This window comes from Anabrus simplex, chromosome 3 (assembly GCF_040414725.1).
Source record: "Anabrus simplex isolate iqAnaSimp1 chromosome 3, ASM4041472v1, whole genome shotgun sequence".
NCBI classification, from domain to species: Eukaryota; Metazoa; Arthropoda; class Insecta; order Orthoptera; family Tettigoniidae; genus Anabrus; species Anabrus simplex.
The window spans coordinates 362,200,308-362,218,985 of NC_090267.1; the positions used below are offsets into that span (position 1 = coordinate 362,200,308).

The 18,678-nt window shown below is 40.4% G+C and overlaps 1 protein-coding gene across 4 annotated transcripts in view; it reads left to right on the forward strand.

The window, feature by feature from the left end:
• Positions 1-18,678, forward strand: part of LOC136867343 (myosin heavy chain, embryonic smooth muscle isoform) — a 543,017-nt gene that overhangs the window by 25,844 nt on the left and 498,495 nt on the right. For all 4 annotated transcript variants that reach the window (XM_067144510.2, XM_067144513.2, XM_067144511.2 and 1 more), the window contains exon 2: positions 16,417-16,482. In XM_067144510.2, coding sequence (XP_067000611.2) covers positions 16,459-16,482 — 24 coding nt within the window. In that variant the 5' untranslated portion in view covers positions 16,417-16,458. The remainder of the gene's footprint in view (positions 1-16,416; positions 16,483-18,678) is intronic.

Sequence of the window (18,678 nt, forward strand, 5' to 3'; positions counted from 1 at the left end):
CAGATATGGTGCCTCGGAAAAGGTTAGGGCGTCCCCTGCTAAAAGCGACGCGCAGCTCTTCAGGTGCTGGGGGAACTGTGAAAAATGGGCAACCAGCAACAAACTACATCAAAATTGCAACAGTTAATGTACTGACACTGACGGGAAAGACAGAAGAACTGGTTGACTTCATGATAGAGTAACTGTCCAGGCTTCTCCAGCCCAACTAATTTAATATAATATCATTTTACGCGATATCATTTGATATCAAGTTTATCCGACATTGGCAATTATTCGTAATAACATATTTATTCAACGTCAGTGATTTGTAATAAGGCCTTTTGGAATCATATTGTATATATGATAACATCGTTTTATTATTTAAATTATTATATTATGTAGGATAGGAATTCATTATGTTGTAAATACGGTCAATTGTTGAGACATAGTTGTTTTCATTTCATCTCATATTTGTGTATACGGAGGGTTATTCTTGAAGCTGGGGATTTTCCGTGACTCATTGGTTTGGCGAAGGCAGTAAACAGCGACCCGCGCGCGAGGCTTGCATACCAGCAGAGTACATCATCGCCACGCCTACTGGATTCGACAAGAAAGAAGAGAAGGGGAGATGATAATGCGATCTACGAATCAGATGTTTCGTTATATAGAGATCTGAGATTAAGCTGTTACCAAGAGTGGGGGAGCCCGGTGATATTATCAAGTGCGGAGCGAGATACTTACGGATACTCCATCACTACTACTACTTCTACTGTGAAGATCTACTTTGAACGACGTTATTTGATTTTTGAAACAGTGTGTGGTTGCTCCGCGACATAGTTATTTTTGTACAATGTGTTGTCGCTTCGATACAGTTCTTAGGTACGGTAATGTTATCGGATCTGCGTGAGATGAAACAAGCTTACGGCTTGTGTTATTTTCAGTAAATCTTCTGGGCGAAGAACTATGTTTAGTTCAAGTCTACGGAATTTGGTACAAGTCTAGCTCAGTTGGATTGAGATTTCTACTAATATGGAAAAATTCATATCTCTGAATTTTCTCCTCTTACGATCAACGCTGATCAGTTTTTACAAGTATAGGGCCAATGTCTAATTTAAAGACTAGGCAATTAGGGAGTGTTAGTCCAGATAGCCCATACTACATCAGAGAAGGAAGGAAGGATGCCCATGGAGCAAATTCTACATCGAGAAGAAGAGAACGAGTAACCACGGAAACCAGATGACTTCAACGAAAGCTGCAATTGGTGAGCTTCAATTAGATAAAGCAAGCAATATTAAATTCAGTAAAGTAAAGTAAATTATAAATTCCTCCACGCTTTAAGGAACTTTTCCGATTCATCTCATTTTTTTGTATAATAAATTCATTTGTATTTTATATTGCGTTAATTTTCTTTCTTAAGCGATACTTAATGGTTAATTATTTAAAATTCTACCCCTGTGATTTAAGTATAAGTCTCTATGCTAGTAAATATAAATTTTGGTTTACAGTTTTGTTTAAAACTAACCCTGGTGCCCAAACATCACATAGAGAAATGGGAAACCATGGAATGTTAATTGTTTCTATCTGTGTGGCAATTTGCGGGCAAGCCACAAATAGTTTATTTGATATTCATGTGTCCCAAGATAATAACTTTCATCTCCCCAAGTGTTTTGATGAGGGGTCGAACAGTTACAATAGAAAAAGATATAGCCATACTTGGACTGTGCAAGACCAAGAAGAGGGGTATAGGGGAGATCCCTCTGAGAGAAGGATACAGGCTGTATTACAGCGGAGGACCTGAAGCAAAAAATGGACTGGCCATCATACTTAGAAGATAAATCCAAGAATATCTGGAATATACAAAGTACCTCAGCGATAGGATGATGATGATGAGACTCCAGTTTGAAAATGGCGCGAAAGATCTATTTCAGTTGTATGCCCCACAAACTGGTTGCATAGATGAACATCTAGAGGACTTCTTAGAGGAAGTGGGGAGACAGATAGAAGATAAGGAAGTACTATTGATGGGAGATCTAAATGCACAAGTTGGTATGGAAAGACAAGGAAAGGAAGATGTTGTAGGGCCCTTTGGATATGGAAATGTAAATCCAGAAGGCGAGTTGTTGGTGGGTTTTTGCATGAGGAATCAAATGATTGTTGGAAACACCTGGTTTAGGAAGAAGAACAGTCAGAAGATTACAAGGTATGGCTGGGGAGACAGACGAACAAAGACCATGATTGATTATATAATCATAGAGAAAGAACACCGGAAGAACCTGCCTGAAGAAGCCTTTGGTGGAGATCATAGAGTTGTGATAGGAAAATTGAAAGTTGGAAAGATTGAAAAACCCCAATTAAGAAGAGAGAAAAGAATTAAAGTATGGAAGTTGAAGGAGAAAAGCATACAAGAAGAATTTCAAAGGGAAATAATACCCTTGGTACCCAGGACAGAGGTGGGGAATGTTGAAGAGGAATGGAAAAGATTTAAGGAAGCACTGGTTGGATGTGTAGGAAAGGTGTGTGGTAGAACATCAGGAAATGTGAAAGACAAAGAAACACACTGGTGGAATGATAGGGTAAAGATTAAAGTGAAGGAAAAGAAAATGGCATGGAAAGCATGGAAAACATCTAAGACTGAAGAAAATAGAAAATATGTGGAAGCAAAGAATTTGGCCAAGAAAGTAGTGGAGGAAGAAAAGAGGAAAAGCTGGGCCTTATTCACACAGACAATGAGAAATGATATGCAGGGCAGCAAGAAATTACTGTATGGTATCTTAAGAAACAAAAAGAGAGATCAAGTAAACACCAGATTTGTGAAGGATGAAGGTGGCATAATTTTAACAAAGCCAGAAGAAATAAGAAATAGATGGAGAGAGTATTTTCTGAAGCTGCTGAACATAAGAACGGATGAAAGTCATTCAATGGACGACCAAGAAAGGCAATTAGTTGACGAAGAAATGGATAAAGAAATTAAATGAATGAAATTGAAATGGCAGTAAGAAAGATGAAGAATGGAAGAACTGCTGGAATAGATGAAATTTCAGTGGAGATGATAAAGGCAGCTGGAGCTGTAGGCCTGCAGTGGACATATCAGGTTCTCAGGAATGTCTGGGAGAATAAGGAGATCCCTGAGGATTGGCAAAAAGGAATAATCATCCCAATTTTCAAGAAAGGTGATAAAGTTTTGAAGAACTACAGGGGAATTACTCTAATATCCCATGTTGCTACGATACTGGAAAGGATACTGGAAAGTAGAATAAGGTTGAGGTTTGAGAAGCAGATACAGGAAAATCAGTTTGGTTTCAGAAGTGGAAGGTCAACACTAGAACCCATTTTCATTATGAGACAACTAATGGAAACGCATTGGAGTACGGGAATGATATGGTGATGACATTCATTGATATTGAAAAGGCATATGACAGTGTCCCTAGGATGAAAGTTTGGGACAATCTGGTGCAAAAAGGAATTGGACAGGGATTAATAAAAATGATCATGGCATTGTGTAAGAAATGTTGTAGTTGCGTGCAAACACAAGTTGGCAGGAAAAGTTAGTTCAAAATAACTAGTGGGCTGAGACAGGGAAGTGTTCTATCACCAATCCTGTTTACAATGGTAATGGATGACATCATGAGAACAGCAAAAGCAGCATATGGAGGAAGAGAAATGAACATGATGTTATTTGCAGATGATATTGTGATTTGGGGAGAAGACGTCAGGAAGGTTCAAGAACAGTTGAATGTGGTGAATGGGAAGATTGAAGAATGTGGATTGAAAATAAGTGTAGAAAAGAGTAAAACTCTTGTTATGACTAGAGGGGAGAAAGAATGGAAAGGTCAGCTTAGACTTGCAGACAAGCCCCTGGAAGTAGTGGAAACGTTTAAATACCTGGGGAGAGCATTAATGGAGAATGCTCGACTGGATGCTGAGATTAGTAAAAGGATTCAAGCTGGAAGTTGTTCTATCATAGTGTAAGAAATATGTTATGGGACAAAGATGTGCCAATGGAAGCAAAGGATATTATGTACAAGATGTATTATGTACCCATAACAACTTACGGAGCAGAAAATTGGACAATGACAAAGAAGGATGAGAGTCGAATACAGGCAGCCGAAATGAAATTCTTGAGGAGTATGATACAGAAGAGTAGAAGAGACAAAATAAGGAATGAGAAAATCCATGAGTTAATGGGAGCACGATGATGGTTACACTGAAATGCCAACTATTATAGATTATCTTTAATTGCTACAAATTTATTGTATATTTACGGAATTGCGGTCATAGTGGAAATTATTATGGAAAAGTGACATTATCACAAAAAATAATTTTCTATGGAAAAGAAATTGTAAGAAGAAAAAAGGTTCAATCCTTTCAACCATTGATGTTCTGCATTTCTCGTTTCTGTGCATGCGAGTAGGCAACGATACTTCGATAATCCCTTCCTTTTGCTTCTCATGAGCTTTATGAAATTCATTGTGAATGAAGGAGCTCTACTCTGCTCCTCTCCACTATAAAATCTTGTATTTGCAGTATTAAGTGTATTTAACATTAACTCTTCCAGGGCCTCTTGGGTGGACGGATTGGTGACCATGGGGCCTTTAGCAGAGTTCTGGCGGTGCTTTCACTTATTCTTGTCAGGCTCCTCACTTTCATCTACCCTATCCAACCTCTCTTGGCCATATTTTATTCTTTTCTGGCCCCGATGGTATTAGGGCTTTTTAGGCCTAGCTAGTTTTTCATTTTCATGCTCTTCATGGTGTTTCATTCTTTGGCTGGTTCCTTCATTTTTGGAAGCATCTGATCCCTTCCCTTTCTTTCCCTTTGATTAGTGTTATAGAGGATGGTTATCCAGTTGTACTTCCTCTTAAAACAATAATCACCACCACTCACCACCACTTTCCCACAGAAAGAGTTTGTGTTGATAGGAATTGCTTATGATTCTGAAGGAAAAAGTATTTCGAGGGAAGATGTTTCAAAAGGAAGCACTCTAGAAAGCATGTACTTAGTGCGAAACAAGCTACAAAGAATGTATTACGACAGAACTGGTAATGTGCAAATTTTATTGTGTAATATGGTATAGTTTATAATAGATTGCTGTCGGGTAGAGGGAGCGGGATATCATTTCCGAAAAGGGAGGATCATGCTTTGGATTTGATCCCTGAATTTTCTGGGTTATGAAGGTTATGGTGATTCTTGTTTACAACTGTGATGGTGTCATCCTAACACATTACTGAAAACCCTGTTCAAAGGTTGGCACCATCTGGTTTTTGTATGACACTGCTCAAACTCGCTTGGTGTCTATGGTCGTGAAGGAGATGGTTTCTTATGCTGTCTTAGTGTGCTTGATGAGACTTGGGACAGGTTGTACAGACCTGAGTTTAAGAGCCAATCAAATGAGTAGCATCATTATGGATCACCAGCAGGGCTGAGTGGCTCGGACAGTTAAGGTGCCGGCTTTCTTAGCCCAAGTTGGCAGGTTCGATACTGGCTCAGTCCGGTGGTATTTGGGGCTGCTCAAATACGTCAGCCCCGTGTTGGTAAATTTACTGGCTTGTAAGAGTACTCCTAAGGCACAAAATTCTGGTACATCTGTATCTCCAAAAACTATAAAAGTAGTTAATGGAATGTAAAAAGATTAAAGTTATTATTACGAAAACAATGTGAAACCAAATTCATCAGAGGCCCTACAAATATGAAGGTTATGGTGATTCTTGTTTACAACTGTGATGGTGTCATCCTAACACATGTCTTACTGAAAGGACAGACTGTTAATGCATAGTATTTCTATAATTTTGTGGAGTATCACCTAAGACCAGCATTGCAAAGAAAGTGATACACTTCCAGTTGAAACCTCCCATCGTGTTGCGGGATAACGTGTGGGCAGATGTGGCACACACTGTAGTAGTTTGTACAGTTACTGGGGTTGCGAAGTGCTTCTCCATCCAGTGTATTCACTGGACGTTAGCTCCTGTGATAATGATTTTATCCCAAAGATGAAGGAACCAGTTCATGGCATTTGCTTCTGGACGGTTGCCAAGATCTTGCAGGCATTAAATCATTCCATCAGAAACATCAACAGAATATGCACTACTGCAGTGATCCTATGACTTCCACATCGCTAAAGAGGTGTAGATAATGCTGGTTATTACATTGAAGAACTGTAAATGTCTCACACAGGTGTCTTCTTTCATTGGCGCAATGTACCCAGAGAAGACGTGGCGAGGACAGGTGGAGACATGGCGAGGACGCTGTGTCAGCATAGCATACAGGACAGTCGAAAACCCGAACGACACTTCCGCATTGCTTACCTTTCACAATTTTTTTTTTTCAGACGAAGATGCCTTAACTCTCATACAACTACCAAAAATATCAAAGACAGAATGTGTTGGGTGCATCCTTTGTGGTTGAAAGAGGGAAGTAAATGTCGAATGTTCAACATGATGAAAAATTGAACATATATCCGGAGGTTTTGCAGAATTTTCGTATGATGTTTCAGCAATGTTTGTATAATGTATTACACATATGGAAGGATAGCCTTCAGGAAAAGGCTACAAATTGGAGTGTAGTTATTACTCCGGAAGGCATGATTTTGATGATAAATAATAATAATTGTACCGGGCGGTACACCTCTACGACGCAAATTCAGATCTTGCGCCAATTGAAACTTCTCTACTGGAGAAACCCAGAACTTTAACAACTGAACTAACTCTACGATTTATCAGAAGATGTCACTGAGTGTCTCTACCAACAAAACTATGATTATGCACTCTAGTGTGAAGGAATGAACTTTCTTGAAGAATTTTGTATTCATAAGTTTTGTCCTTACTAAATTATGTTCTGTGGTTTGTGGGTTGGCAATATTAATCGTTTCTTTCCGCCTGTTTTGAATTTAGCCAATCAGTAATTTCTGTAATTAATTTTCCTCCAATCATATCTTTCTTCTTCAAATTTCCATGTGTAATTCTCAGTCTACCGATAAAAATTGAGGGGTGCGTCTACTCATTCTTGAAAGGTCTCGAATTTTCCACGAGGGTATAAAAACTGCTGATTTTCTTGTCTCCGGCCACTTGTATAACATCTAACTCAGTGTGTGAATACGTAGCAGGGGGTGGGAAGCGCCTCGTTCTTCAGACAGCAGTCCTTCAACAAGGTAATGGCCTTTTAACATCTTTATTCCTTGCTAGCTCAGCAGTCTAACTCTCGGGGAGGGTTCGAAACCTTTAATATGTAACCCATCTCTTTAAAATGTAAATACCTTTTCTGTCTATGTAAAAACTACCAATCTCTCTTACTGTAAAGCGGGGGTAGAGAGTGCTTTACCCTCTAGAGCTCCGCTTCATTTTTGAAATTGAGGTGACTACGTTTTCATTACCGTTTCTTCTCTTCCTTAATGTATTAAAGTTTTCTCATACGAGTCACCTCCCTAGCTTGGGATTAGCCCCTGTGTATCGGCCTAGAGCCACTTAGGTTTTAAAATGTGTATTTAGGAGTGCAAGCTCACGCCTCCAGTCCTTTCTGTACTTTGGGCCAGTAACTCAACCTGATGTTTTGTTATTTAATTTCTTTTCCGGGTTGAACCGTGTTGTACTTGTACGCATATCACGTAAATTCTTCACACCGTGGAAGCTTCACTTCTAAGATACTGATGTTTTGTTTTCTTCATGCGAAGGCCCTGTAGGTTGGGTATTAAATACCCCTGTTTCTTTGTGTGCTTTGAGGGCAGATAGAAGTGAAGTTTGTTGTGGCTTGTAAAATTGAGAGCAGGTCCGCTCTTTCTGGTATTATTAAGCGGGAGCAAGATCTCCAGGTAATTAAGGGTTTTCTGCCCTTTGGTATTTTGTGATTGTGAGCTGAGAGCTCAAGGATTGATGAATTTGGGCACATATCCCAGAATTTGTAAAGACCACTTAACTGGTGCTTTTGTAAAGCGGCATTGTACCTGATTTTCTTTGTTATTTCCCCTAGTGGAAACCGGTTAAATTTTTCTCTTAATATTGAACTTCTTGATTGTGTACGTGATTGAACGTGTTATTTGTTGTACGCTCAAAATTCTATGTTACCATTGTTAAGTTTTGAAAATATAACCTTTATTGAAATTTTAATTCATCGTTCGAACTTGTAGTTAGACCCATTCCAGCCCGCACCTTCTTTCACCTCTGACTTACACGGATAACTCCGCAACAAGTGGTAGCAGAGCGTGGTTGAATGGGTCTCAATTTAGCCCCTTTTGACGGCTAAACATTGCTTTTGATTCGAACTCTAACAGTTTTCTCCGTCGCTGGAATTTTTTGATTTTTCTAAATTTGTAAAGGAGGAATTAATCTATGAATTAACAATTAGAAATGTGCAATCTGGAGGCACGGTTGCCGTAGATACCAACAAGCTTAAAGATTCCCTTGATTTGCCTCTTTCCATCCCCACTTTGGGAGAGAAAGAGATTGACGACTCTCTCTCCACGATCACTGACAATACTACTGAGCTAGCATCCGTAGTTAGTTTTTTTGAAGAAAATGGTCCTTCTCCAAATCAACTTAAACATGTGCAAGCTAGACTGTTTCATTTTTCTAATAGAGTTAACGATCTGTTGTCTCTAAAGTTGATGGACATTCAAGGGAAGGAGGCTAGTGCTCTTCTCAAAAACATTTCCATATTGTCCAGTAAGGTTAGCCTATTGTTAACTGGGGCAGTCCCTCCCAAAACCGACCGACCCGCTACGGTAAACGTAGTTAGCGAGGAAGACTCTTCTAAAGGAGAAGAAAATAGGAAATCAGTAGGAGTTCAACAAACCTCTACCCCATTAGACAACGAATTTAAACGTCGTACCTCTGTGAATAATGCACCTTCTGAATCAGCTTCTCCGCCACTTAGGCCTCTACCTACTATGTCACCTGGCTTTAGCAGTTTGCCCCATCCTTTAGCAATGTTGCTCAGAGGTATTTCTAAGTTTTCTGTTAACTCTACCAGTGACGTAATTTCATTCTTAAGGTTTTTTCTCTTTCTCCGTGTCAAATTCTGCAGATTATTTATCCCTATTCAGTTGGTGTTCTATCTGACAAAATAGTAAGAGCAATTGCTGATCAATCATCTATAGAAGAATTTCACTCCCATCTGTTAGCTAATTTTATTCCGGCTAGGGCTAGGTCATCACTAATTCAGAAGTATTATTATCGTGTACAGTGGCTGGATGAAAATCTTGCCGACTTCATCCAAGACATCAAATTCTACACCAGGGTATTTGCTCTTCATTTTCCTGAAGACCAGATTGTACAGGCCATTGTGGAAGGCATTTCCCCATCGTACAGGTCATCTGCGGAACAGGTGTCCTTCAGTTAAATCTAGCGGGACAAAGAATGGAGCAGGGTCATCTCAAGGCTGTTTTAAATGCGGCGCTTTCTCCCATATTGCCAAAGATTTCCCGAATTCAAATAGCACTGCCTCCTGCTCAACTTCGTGTGCAACTTCCACCAACAATGAAAAGTGACTAGTGGTTTCGGCTGAGTCGACTAACTCCTCTTTGCGAGGCTCAGCCCCAAGTAAACCTGCCGAAAGCTCAGGGAAATTTCGTTCCTCTAATTCATCTTTTGAAGGTCCCAAGGAATGTCGTAGGATTGCAGCGGATACTCCCGCACCGGTCCCATTTGTCAAAATTGAATTAAATAATGAGCCCGTAACTGCTCTTTTAGATTCAGGCAGTGTATGTTCCATTATTTCGGCCGAGTGGTACTCCAAATTGAAATCTGTTTGTAAATTTCCCGATTATTGTTCGTCTTTGGTTCAATGCGTTTCAGCAAACTCCTCTCCATTAGAAATTTTAGGTTTTCTGTATGCCAAAATTCGCATTTCTAAATTTACTTGGAAAGTTAAATTGTTGGTGGCAAAACACTTGTCTTGCCCCATTATATTGGGAGCGGACATCATGTCTCATACTGGTCTAGTGCCCGACCTTCAGAGCAAGTCGTGCACTTTCAAATTTTTCAGTAATTTCAAAATTCCCTTGTTATCATGTAGTTCTGTATCATTTTCATCTGTTTCGCTTACCCAGGATGAGATGTTGTTAGACCTTAGACATCTACCTGAGGAGCAGGCTGATAGTATTCGCAAGTTGTGTCAGTCGTTCCCAGAAGTTTTTTCTGATACTCTTGGTGTTACTGACCTCATTGAATACAAGATTGAGGTTACGAATTCGATTCCAGTCCATTTTCCACCTTATAGGCTATCTCCACCTAAAATGAAGGCGTTGAAGGAAATCATAGATCAGATGCTGAAAGATGGTATTATTCGCCCCTCGAAGTCGGCATATTCTTCGCCTATCTTTCTAGTCCCAAAACCCTAAGGTTGCTTCAGGCCTGTGATTGATTATAGGGCTCTCAATCGGAAGGTGGTGTTACAATCTGTGCCCCTTCCAGACCTTCACTCTTGTTTTTCATGGTTTCGAAAGGCTAAATTCTTCACCATCTTAGACCTCAATCAGGCTTATAACCAGATCCCTCTGGCGGAAGAATCTAAACATCTTACAGCGTTTGCCACTAATTGGAACTTGTCTGAATACAACCGCGTGCCTTTCGGGCTCCCCACGGGAGCAGCTGTGCTTACGAGACTGCTAGACAGGGTCTTCTCCGACATCAAATTTGAGTATCTGTACCATTATCTTGATGATGTCGTCGTATTTTCGGAGACCTTTGAAGAACATCTAGATCATCTGAAAGAGGTCCTGAGTCGCCTTCGTAAGGCAGGGTTAACAGTTAATCTGTCCAAAGTTGCTTTCGCGAAACCTTCCAGGTCATTTCTAGAGCTCATTGTGTCGCCCGATGGTGTCGCTGTAGATCATTCTAGAACACAGGCCATTTCAAACCTCCCAAGGGCATTAAAGGCATTGCCCGATTCATCGGGATGGTGAATTTCTTCAGGAAATTTAACTTCGCTAATAGAGCGGCGCCCTTGAACCTTCTTCGTAGGAAAGGCATCAAATTTGAGTGGGGACCTTCTCAACAAGCCGCTTTCGAAGATCTCAAATTAGCCTTTTGTAGGGCCCCTGTCCTCGCTATGCCAGATTTCTCTAAGAAATTCATCGTCCAAACCGACGCGTCGTCGGCAGTGGCTGCAGTCCTTCTTCAAGAGACTGAACTAGGGAGGCGACCCATCGCCTATGAATCTAGGACTCCTTCGGCTCAAGAAGCCAAGTATTTCATCTATGAACTTGAAGGTTTAGCAGTCTTATTTGCTCTAGAAAAGTTCCGCCTCTATCTGGAACACGTCAAGTTCGACTTGGAGACTGATAACCAAGCCTTAAGTTGGGTCTTAGGTAGGCCACGTCGCACTGGTCGCATAGCCTGCTGGGCCATCAGAATTTCTGCCTTCCAATTTGATGTTAGGCATATAAGAGGAACTGAAAACGTGGTTGCTGACGGACTAAGCCGTATGTTTTCTGAACAGGTTGATAGTTCTTCACCTCCCGAGTCCTTACTACCTGAGGTTAATGCCATTCTAACGGATGCTCCCATGTTATTTAGGGATATCAAAAAATCAACGTGAAGATCCAGTGCTGGCTCCTATTATGGAAATCCTTTCTTCTGGTGAACATGTCGTCCCTTATGCATTGAGGAATGATGTTTTATGTTGTCCGTCGCGGCATGATAAGAAGATGAAAGTTGTGGTTCCAGGTGTCCTTGTGCCTATGATCTTCAAGTACTATCATGAGACCCCATTAGGGGGGCATTTAGGCATCTTCAAAACTCGAGAAAAGATCCGAGAAATGTTCATCTGGAAAGGTATGGACGGCGAAATTCGTGAATTAGTAAAAGCTTGTAAATCTTGTTGGCTTAGTAAACCTACCATGTCCACTAAGCAAGGGCTCTTGTCTTCTCACAAAGCGTCGCGCTCCATGGAACGTCTTTACGTCAACTACGTATGACCCTTCCCCCAGTCAAAGGGGAATGCCAACAAGTTCATCCTTGTGTGTGTAGATGGCTTCACTAGATTCTCATGGTTATTTCCGACTAAGTCGGCTACTGCTCAGTCCGCCATTTCTTGTTTAAATTCCATCTTTGCTTCTTTTGGTCCGTGTCAATATATTGTCTCTGATAATGCTAAAGTTTTTACCTCCAATCTCTTCCGTAAATTCTGTTTTGATCTGTCCATTTCTCATGTGACTACTTCTGCTTACTATCCTCAACCATCTCTAGCTGAACGGGTCAATCGTAATCTAAGGTCGGCTCTTATTGCCTATCATCATGAAGATCATTCTAGGTGGGACACGTCCCTGCATTGGTTGCTTTCGCTTTGAATTCAGCAGTTCATGAATCCCATAAGTTTACTCCAGCTTCTTTGATGTTTAAGTTTGTTCCCAACACGCTGCTCTCTAACCTTTGGTCTCTTAGTGATATTCTACCTGAGACAATAGATCCAGATAATATTAAAGATCTTTGGAAAAAGGCTAAGGCCAACCTTAAAGTGCCTCATGAAAAGGTTAGGGAAAGATATGATAGTGGACGGAGGCCCACCAATTTAAAGGTAGGAGGCCAAGTTATTGTCAATGATTTTGTTCCCATGGGCAAACTTGCCCCCAGATTTCATGGGCCTTGCATTATTTTAGATTTTCTTAAGCCGGTCACCTTGTTAGTGAGCAATCTAGCCACCGAGAGAATCTTTAGGGTTCCCCTGTCTCAGGTGAAACCTGTGTAAATTACTTGCTCATTGGACCTTTAACATCTTGTAAGAACCCCAAAGGTTATATTTTTCTCTAAATCTTAGGCCTTCTCCCCTTATATTTTTACATTTGGTTTTATTTTATTTTATTTATTTGCTTCGTATAAATATTGTAAAACCTTCCCCATAGTTACTCTGCTGTCCTGTCAATTCGGCCATTACCACACTCCCGTCTCCTGCTAAACCACAGCAGTGGCAATAAAAATAAAATAAAAAGTTTCCACACTGCTGGCCCCTCAGCCTCACCTCCAAGACTGTACCCTAAAACATTAATGTCCAACACAAATTCTGCCGCCGAGATCTTACTGTTTCAGTGCCCCCGCAGCCGTGCGGCGCCGTACCGCCACTGAGGTGGGGTACGGGCCCACTCCACTCCAGTGAGGTCAACCAGTGTACGGCGAGCCGGAGCCCTCCTTCTGGCTAAGGCAGATGTGTGGCGCACCACCAGCAAGCTACTCGAGGACTGTAAACAAACTTCGCATCTGCGGCGTGCAGAACCACGACTACCCCTCTCATAGTAGCGGGAGAAATGTATCTCAGGGTACTTGAGGTGTCTGGGCGACCTCGACGGAACTATGGCAGCGGCGACTGGTCTTGCCGTCAAAATTGACAGCTAATGTACTTCTTCTGCTACATGGACACTCTATTTCGGCAATTAATAATTTTTTGCTTCAATCAACCTTTGGTGGACTTAGAAAAATATTACTTCCATGAATTAATGTTTTGGTTTTGCAATTCTACTACTACAACGAAATTCTAAAACTGGACTTAATCTAGTCGCACCCATCTATATCAAATAACTTAAGAGACCTCTGACTACTGGAAAGTTGTTTTTTTCTCTTCGAAATTCCTCTTCAACTAATCAGCAACAAACTTTGACTTTGTTTTGGAATTTTTTTCCCTTCTCTGTCACCCCTTGGAAGGACTTTTTTTTTGGGGGGGGGGGGGGGAGGTCTCTACCGGGTGGTACACCTCTACGATGCAAGTTCAAATCTTGCGCCAATTGAAACTTCTCTACTGGAGAAACCCAGAACTTTAACAACTGAACTAACTCTGCGGTTTATCAGAAGATGTCACTGAGTGTTTTTGATTTGCTTTTGTTTTTCATTGATCAAGAAGTGTGGACATTCTCTAACAGAGGTCTCTACCAACAATACTATGATTATGCAGTCTAGTGTGAAGGAATGAACTTTCTTGAAGAATTTTGTATTCACAAGTTTTGTTCTTACTAAATTTCGTTCTTTGGTTTGTGGGTTGGCAATATTAATCCTTTCTTTCCGCCTGTTTTGAATTTAACCAATTAGTAATTTCTGTAATTAATTTTCCTCCAATCATATCTTTCTTCTTCAAATTTCCATGTGTAATTCTCAGTCTACCGATAAAAATTGAGGGGTGCGTCTACTCATTCTTGAAAGGTCTCGAATTTTCCACGAGGGTACAAAAACTGCTGATTTTCTTGTCTCCGGGCCACTTGTATAACATCTAACTCAGTGTGTGAATACGTAGCAGGGGGTGGGAAGCGCCTCGTTCTTCAGACAGCAGTCCTTCGAGGTAATGGACTTTTAACATCTTTATTCCTTGCTAGCTCAGCAGTCTAACTCTCGGGGAGGGTTCGAAACCTTTAATATGTAACCCATCTCTTTAAAATGTAAATACCTTTTCAGTCTATGTAAAAACTACCAATCTCTCTTACTGTAAAGCGGGGATAGAGAGTGCTTTACCCTCTAGAGCTCCGCTTCATTTTTGAAATTGAGGTGACTACGTTTTCATTACCGTTTCTTCTCTTCCTTAATGTATTAAAGTTTTCTCATACGAGTCACCTCCCTAGCTTGGGATTAGCCCCTGAATCGGCCTAGAGCCACTTAGGTTTTAAAATGTGTATTTAGGTGTGCAAGCTCACGCCTCCAGTCCTTTCTGTACTTTGGGCCAGTAACTCAACCTGATGTTTTGTTTTCTTCATGCGAAGGCCCTGTAGGTTGGGTATTAAATACCCCTGTTTCTTTGTGTGCCTTGAGGGTAGATAGAAGTGAAGTTTGTTGTGGCTTGTAAAATTGAGAGCAGGTCCGCTCTTTCTGGTATTATTAAGCGGAAGCAAGAGCTCCAGGTAATTAAGGGTTTTCTGCCCTTTGGTATTTTGTGATTGTGAGCTGAGAGCTCAAGGATTGATGAATTTGGGCCCATATCCCAGAATTTGTAAAGACCACTTAACTGGTGCTTTTCTTGTAAAGCAGCATTGTACCTGATTTTCTTTGTTATTTCCCCTAGTGGAAACCGGTTAAATTTTTCTCTTATCTTGAACTTCTTGATTGTGTACCTGATTTAACTTGTTATTTGTTGTACACTCAAAATTCTGTTACCATTGTTAAGTTTTGAAAATATAACCTTTATTGAAATTTTAATTCATCGTTCGAACTTGTAGTTAGACCCATTCCAGCCCGCACCTTCTTTTACCTCTGACTTCCACGTATAACTCCGTTACAATAATAATAATAATAATAATAATAATAATAATAATTTCATTCCTTTTACGTCCCATGAACTACTTTTCAGAAATGCTGAGACGCTGGAATTTATTCCTGCAGGAGTTCTTTTATGTTCCAGTAAATCTACTGACATGAGGCTGGTGTAATTGAACACCTTAAAATACCACTGGACCGAGCCTGGAGCGAACCTGCCTAGTTGGGGTCAGGAGGCCAGCCCTCAACAGTCTGAACCACTCAGCCCGGTGAAAATACTTTTAATATTCGTTTTTCATTCATTGTCTGAACGTAGATTGAATCTATAATTTCATGTAGTATTTTACGTCATAATAACAAACGACTCATTCTCTGGCTGACCAAAATGAGGGGTGTTTGCAGTGTTGACGTTGCGCCGGGTGACGGAGGTTTACTGGCTGATTCCGAACTTATGACACTGTATCTTGACGTAGCGATCACCTCCCTGCTGTGTGAACCACTGACATGGGAATAGTTAGGCACATTTTCAAGAATTTGTTCTGCTAAGTGAAGAATTCCCATTTCCAATTGCAAAAAAGGCCATGTCTGGATCAGCAGTTTCAGCAAGGTTCTTGTTCGTTAAATACTCTCTTCTTTTTTCAAAGTGGTTACAAGCAGTCTCGTTTAAATCTCTCAAATTCCGTGTCTTTTTTTTCTATAACGTTCAATGGCTGCTGGTGGAAAACTCTTCCTGCAAGCAACGCTGGCAGATGGAGATATTACCAGAAGAAGAGCTTATGATGTTGGATACTTTTCGATCTCTTCAGAAAATTAGACATTAAATTCCAAATCATGCATTTTTGTAGTCTTTTATAGCTTGCCCTCCACTTTTCAATGTCGTCATATGCCATGTGTCACTTTCGAGGGTCACTTGAGACTAGAAAGGGACGTGGTACTGGCTTCATAGTGCTGTGCCCGCGACCTGTCACAGCTATGTGCGCTGACACATTTGTTTTCATGGAAGATACTTGGAAAAGAGCCACGTCATCGCCTGATGTCTGAGACACGTCTCCTTTGTGTGCATTGCGCCTTAGTGTAGTAAATAAATACTTGCCGGAAGTAAAATTCCAACGCATGTTTTCGCCTATGTCATCCCCTTGGTTTGGATTCCACATAAATCTTTTGCTCCCTAGGGCTTATAATCACAAAGTTTTCACATGAAAAAGCTAAGTTGATTGCATAATCTATATTCTGTATTGTCATTGTGGATTTCTTGTTTATAATTCAATATTGTATTTTACAGCTCAAGCTTCTGCATCACTGTGTGTACTTGCTGTTGGCTGAAATGGAACAAAATGCAGCCATTGAGGTGAATATTTTTTATATTTAAATATTCTATTTATGTTTAGTATTCAACATGGCCATCTTCATCAAATCCCATTTGCCAGCTACGACTGGGGAGGGGCAAATATGATTCTTCTCCATTTTCTTCCATCCTTCCTCCATTCCTCATCCTACACTGTGTTCCAGTCCAAGTTCTGTTGTCTTAAATGCTGTTTTGGAAAAAGTCCATCCATATCACTCTTGGTTATAGCTGAGATGGGCAACGCGTGCCCAGCAGCATTCAAACACTTCGGCAAACGTTTGATCTCCCTGGCCACTCAAAATCCTAGCGGGGGGTGATTTATGATGGCAGTGGGCTTTAAAACGGAAGTTTGCGTTCCCTTTCAGAAATCCTTACAGCTCTGGTGCCAGTGCACCTCTTGTTAAATACACGTCGGTCTCTTTTTTCAAGTTGGACAATTCACACTTGCTTTGTTCGCTGTTTGAAAGTTTTGGATTATTTCTTTGCTTCGTTAATTAATATTTGTGAAGTGTGTTGCTTTTCACTTCGCTTCATGCTGTAATGTGGAGGCCGTGGGAATCACACCTGGAAATAATCGCATCAGAAAATCCTGAATTAAATCTGCCAGTGCACGCAAACGATCCTCAACCGAGCACCAATAGTTGTGATATTCGACCGAATAGTACTGGTTCTGTGTCCGCAAGTGATACTCAGCCGGGTAGCAGTGGTTCCGTGCCTGCAAGTGGTATTCAACCGAGTAGCGGTAGTTCCGCGCCTGCGAGTGATACTCATCCAGGTAGTAGTCGTTCTGCGGAAAAAAGAAAGGCGACTAAAACTTTAAGTAAGCAAAGTCAACGGCTGGTATGTAACACATACGAATACGTTATGAACAACAACATTTGCAAGGGTTATATTTCTGAGACAGCTAAAATATTGAAACTTAACAGGAAACTATAAGTAAAATAGTAAAGAGGGGACCTACAACTCCAAAAAAGTGTGGTAATAATAGGGTTATCTACATAAATAAAATCGCAACGACCGTGTGTCTGTACATTGATTATTTTGGCGTAACTTCCGTACAGTTATCTGTTTCAGGTGTAATAATGACCATCTGCATCATTTTTAGCTTTGGTGTGTGTCTGTCCTTCTACAACTTGAAAACTACTGGATATATTTCCTCCAAACTTCATATTTAGAATCCACTTGTCCTTGGGTAGGTTTTAGCGCAAATATCATTTCTAAATCCCTGAACTTAGTGGGAATTTTTACAAAACCGAAACCGTGATTTTGCACTCCCTCAAAGTATACACAACCAATCTTAATGAAAATCAACCTGCCTTAATGAAAATTAATTTCTAAACCTTTTTTTCTCATGTGCATCATTTCGATAACAGGATTTAATAAGGGAGATATCATTAACGGACCGTTTTTCGGTACAAATCCCAGTGGACTTAATGCAAGAGCGGGTACGTGTAAAGCGTATTTCTTACAACTTGAAAACTACTGAAGATATTTGAACCAAACTATATATAGCATCCATCTGTCCAAGGGTAGGTTTCCTTGGTGTCTGTTAGTTTGTTTGTCTTGTCTTTCTATAACTTTAAGGGGTAATAATGACCACACGTTCTAGCCGGTAACCTATGGAAAACAAACTAAAACTTCCAAGATCTTTAAATATTTCACATTTTATGCCGAATAATATCGAAATATAGGCAATTTAATGACGGTGCAGACCTTCGTTTTGAGGTATTTTGCGGCTAAACGGTAAGTCCTATCACAAAACGGATGACACGATCTCCGTTCAGTTTCGAGTGATCTACAACATTGGTTCTGTGATATTTTGTCGTATCTCTCTCTCTCCCTTATAGGGTAGATTTGGCTGTATATTTCGATGGTTCGTAAATTTTGTGCTTTTTACACATGTATTAGTTTGACACACTTATAGGAAAGGTGGAGTCATCGAATTTGGCACGCACATTGACACGACGAATGGCTATATGCGAACCCAATTTCATAATTCTAGCTTCCACAAAAGTATGTGAAAAATAATGTAAAATGATGAAAATGTACCCAAATTTCACCCCATTCAAATATCGTAACTCAATCGAACCCTTAAATATGTGAGATACGAGAAAATGTTTTAACACCAGACATGTAGAGCGATAAAAGGGACGTCTGAGGGTGCAAACCGTTTGTTGGTATGATGTACCGTTTAGGAGC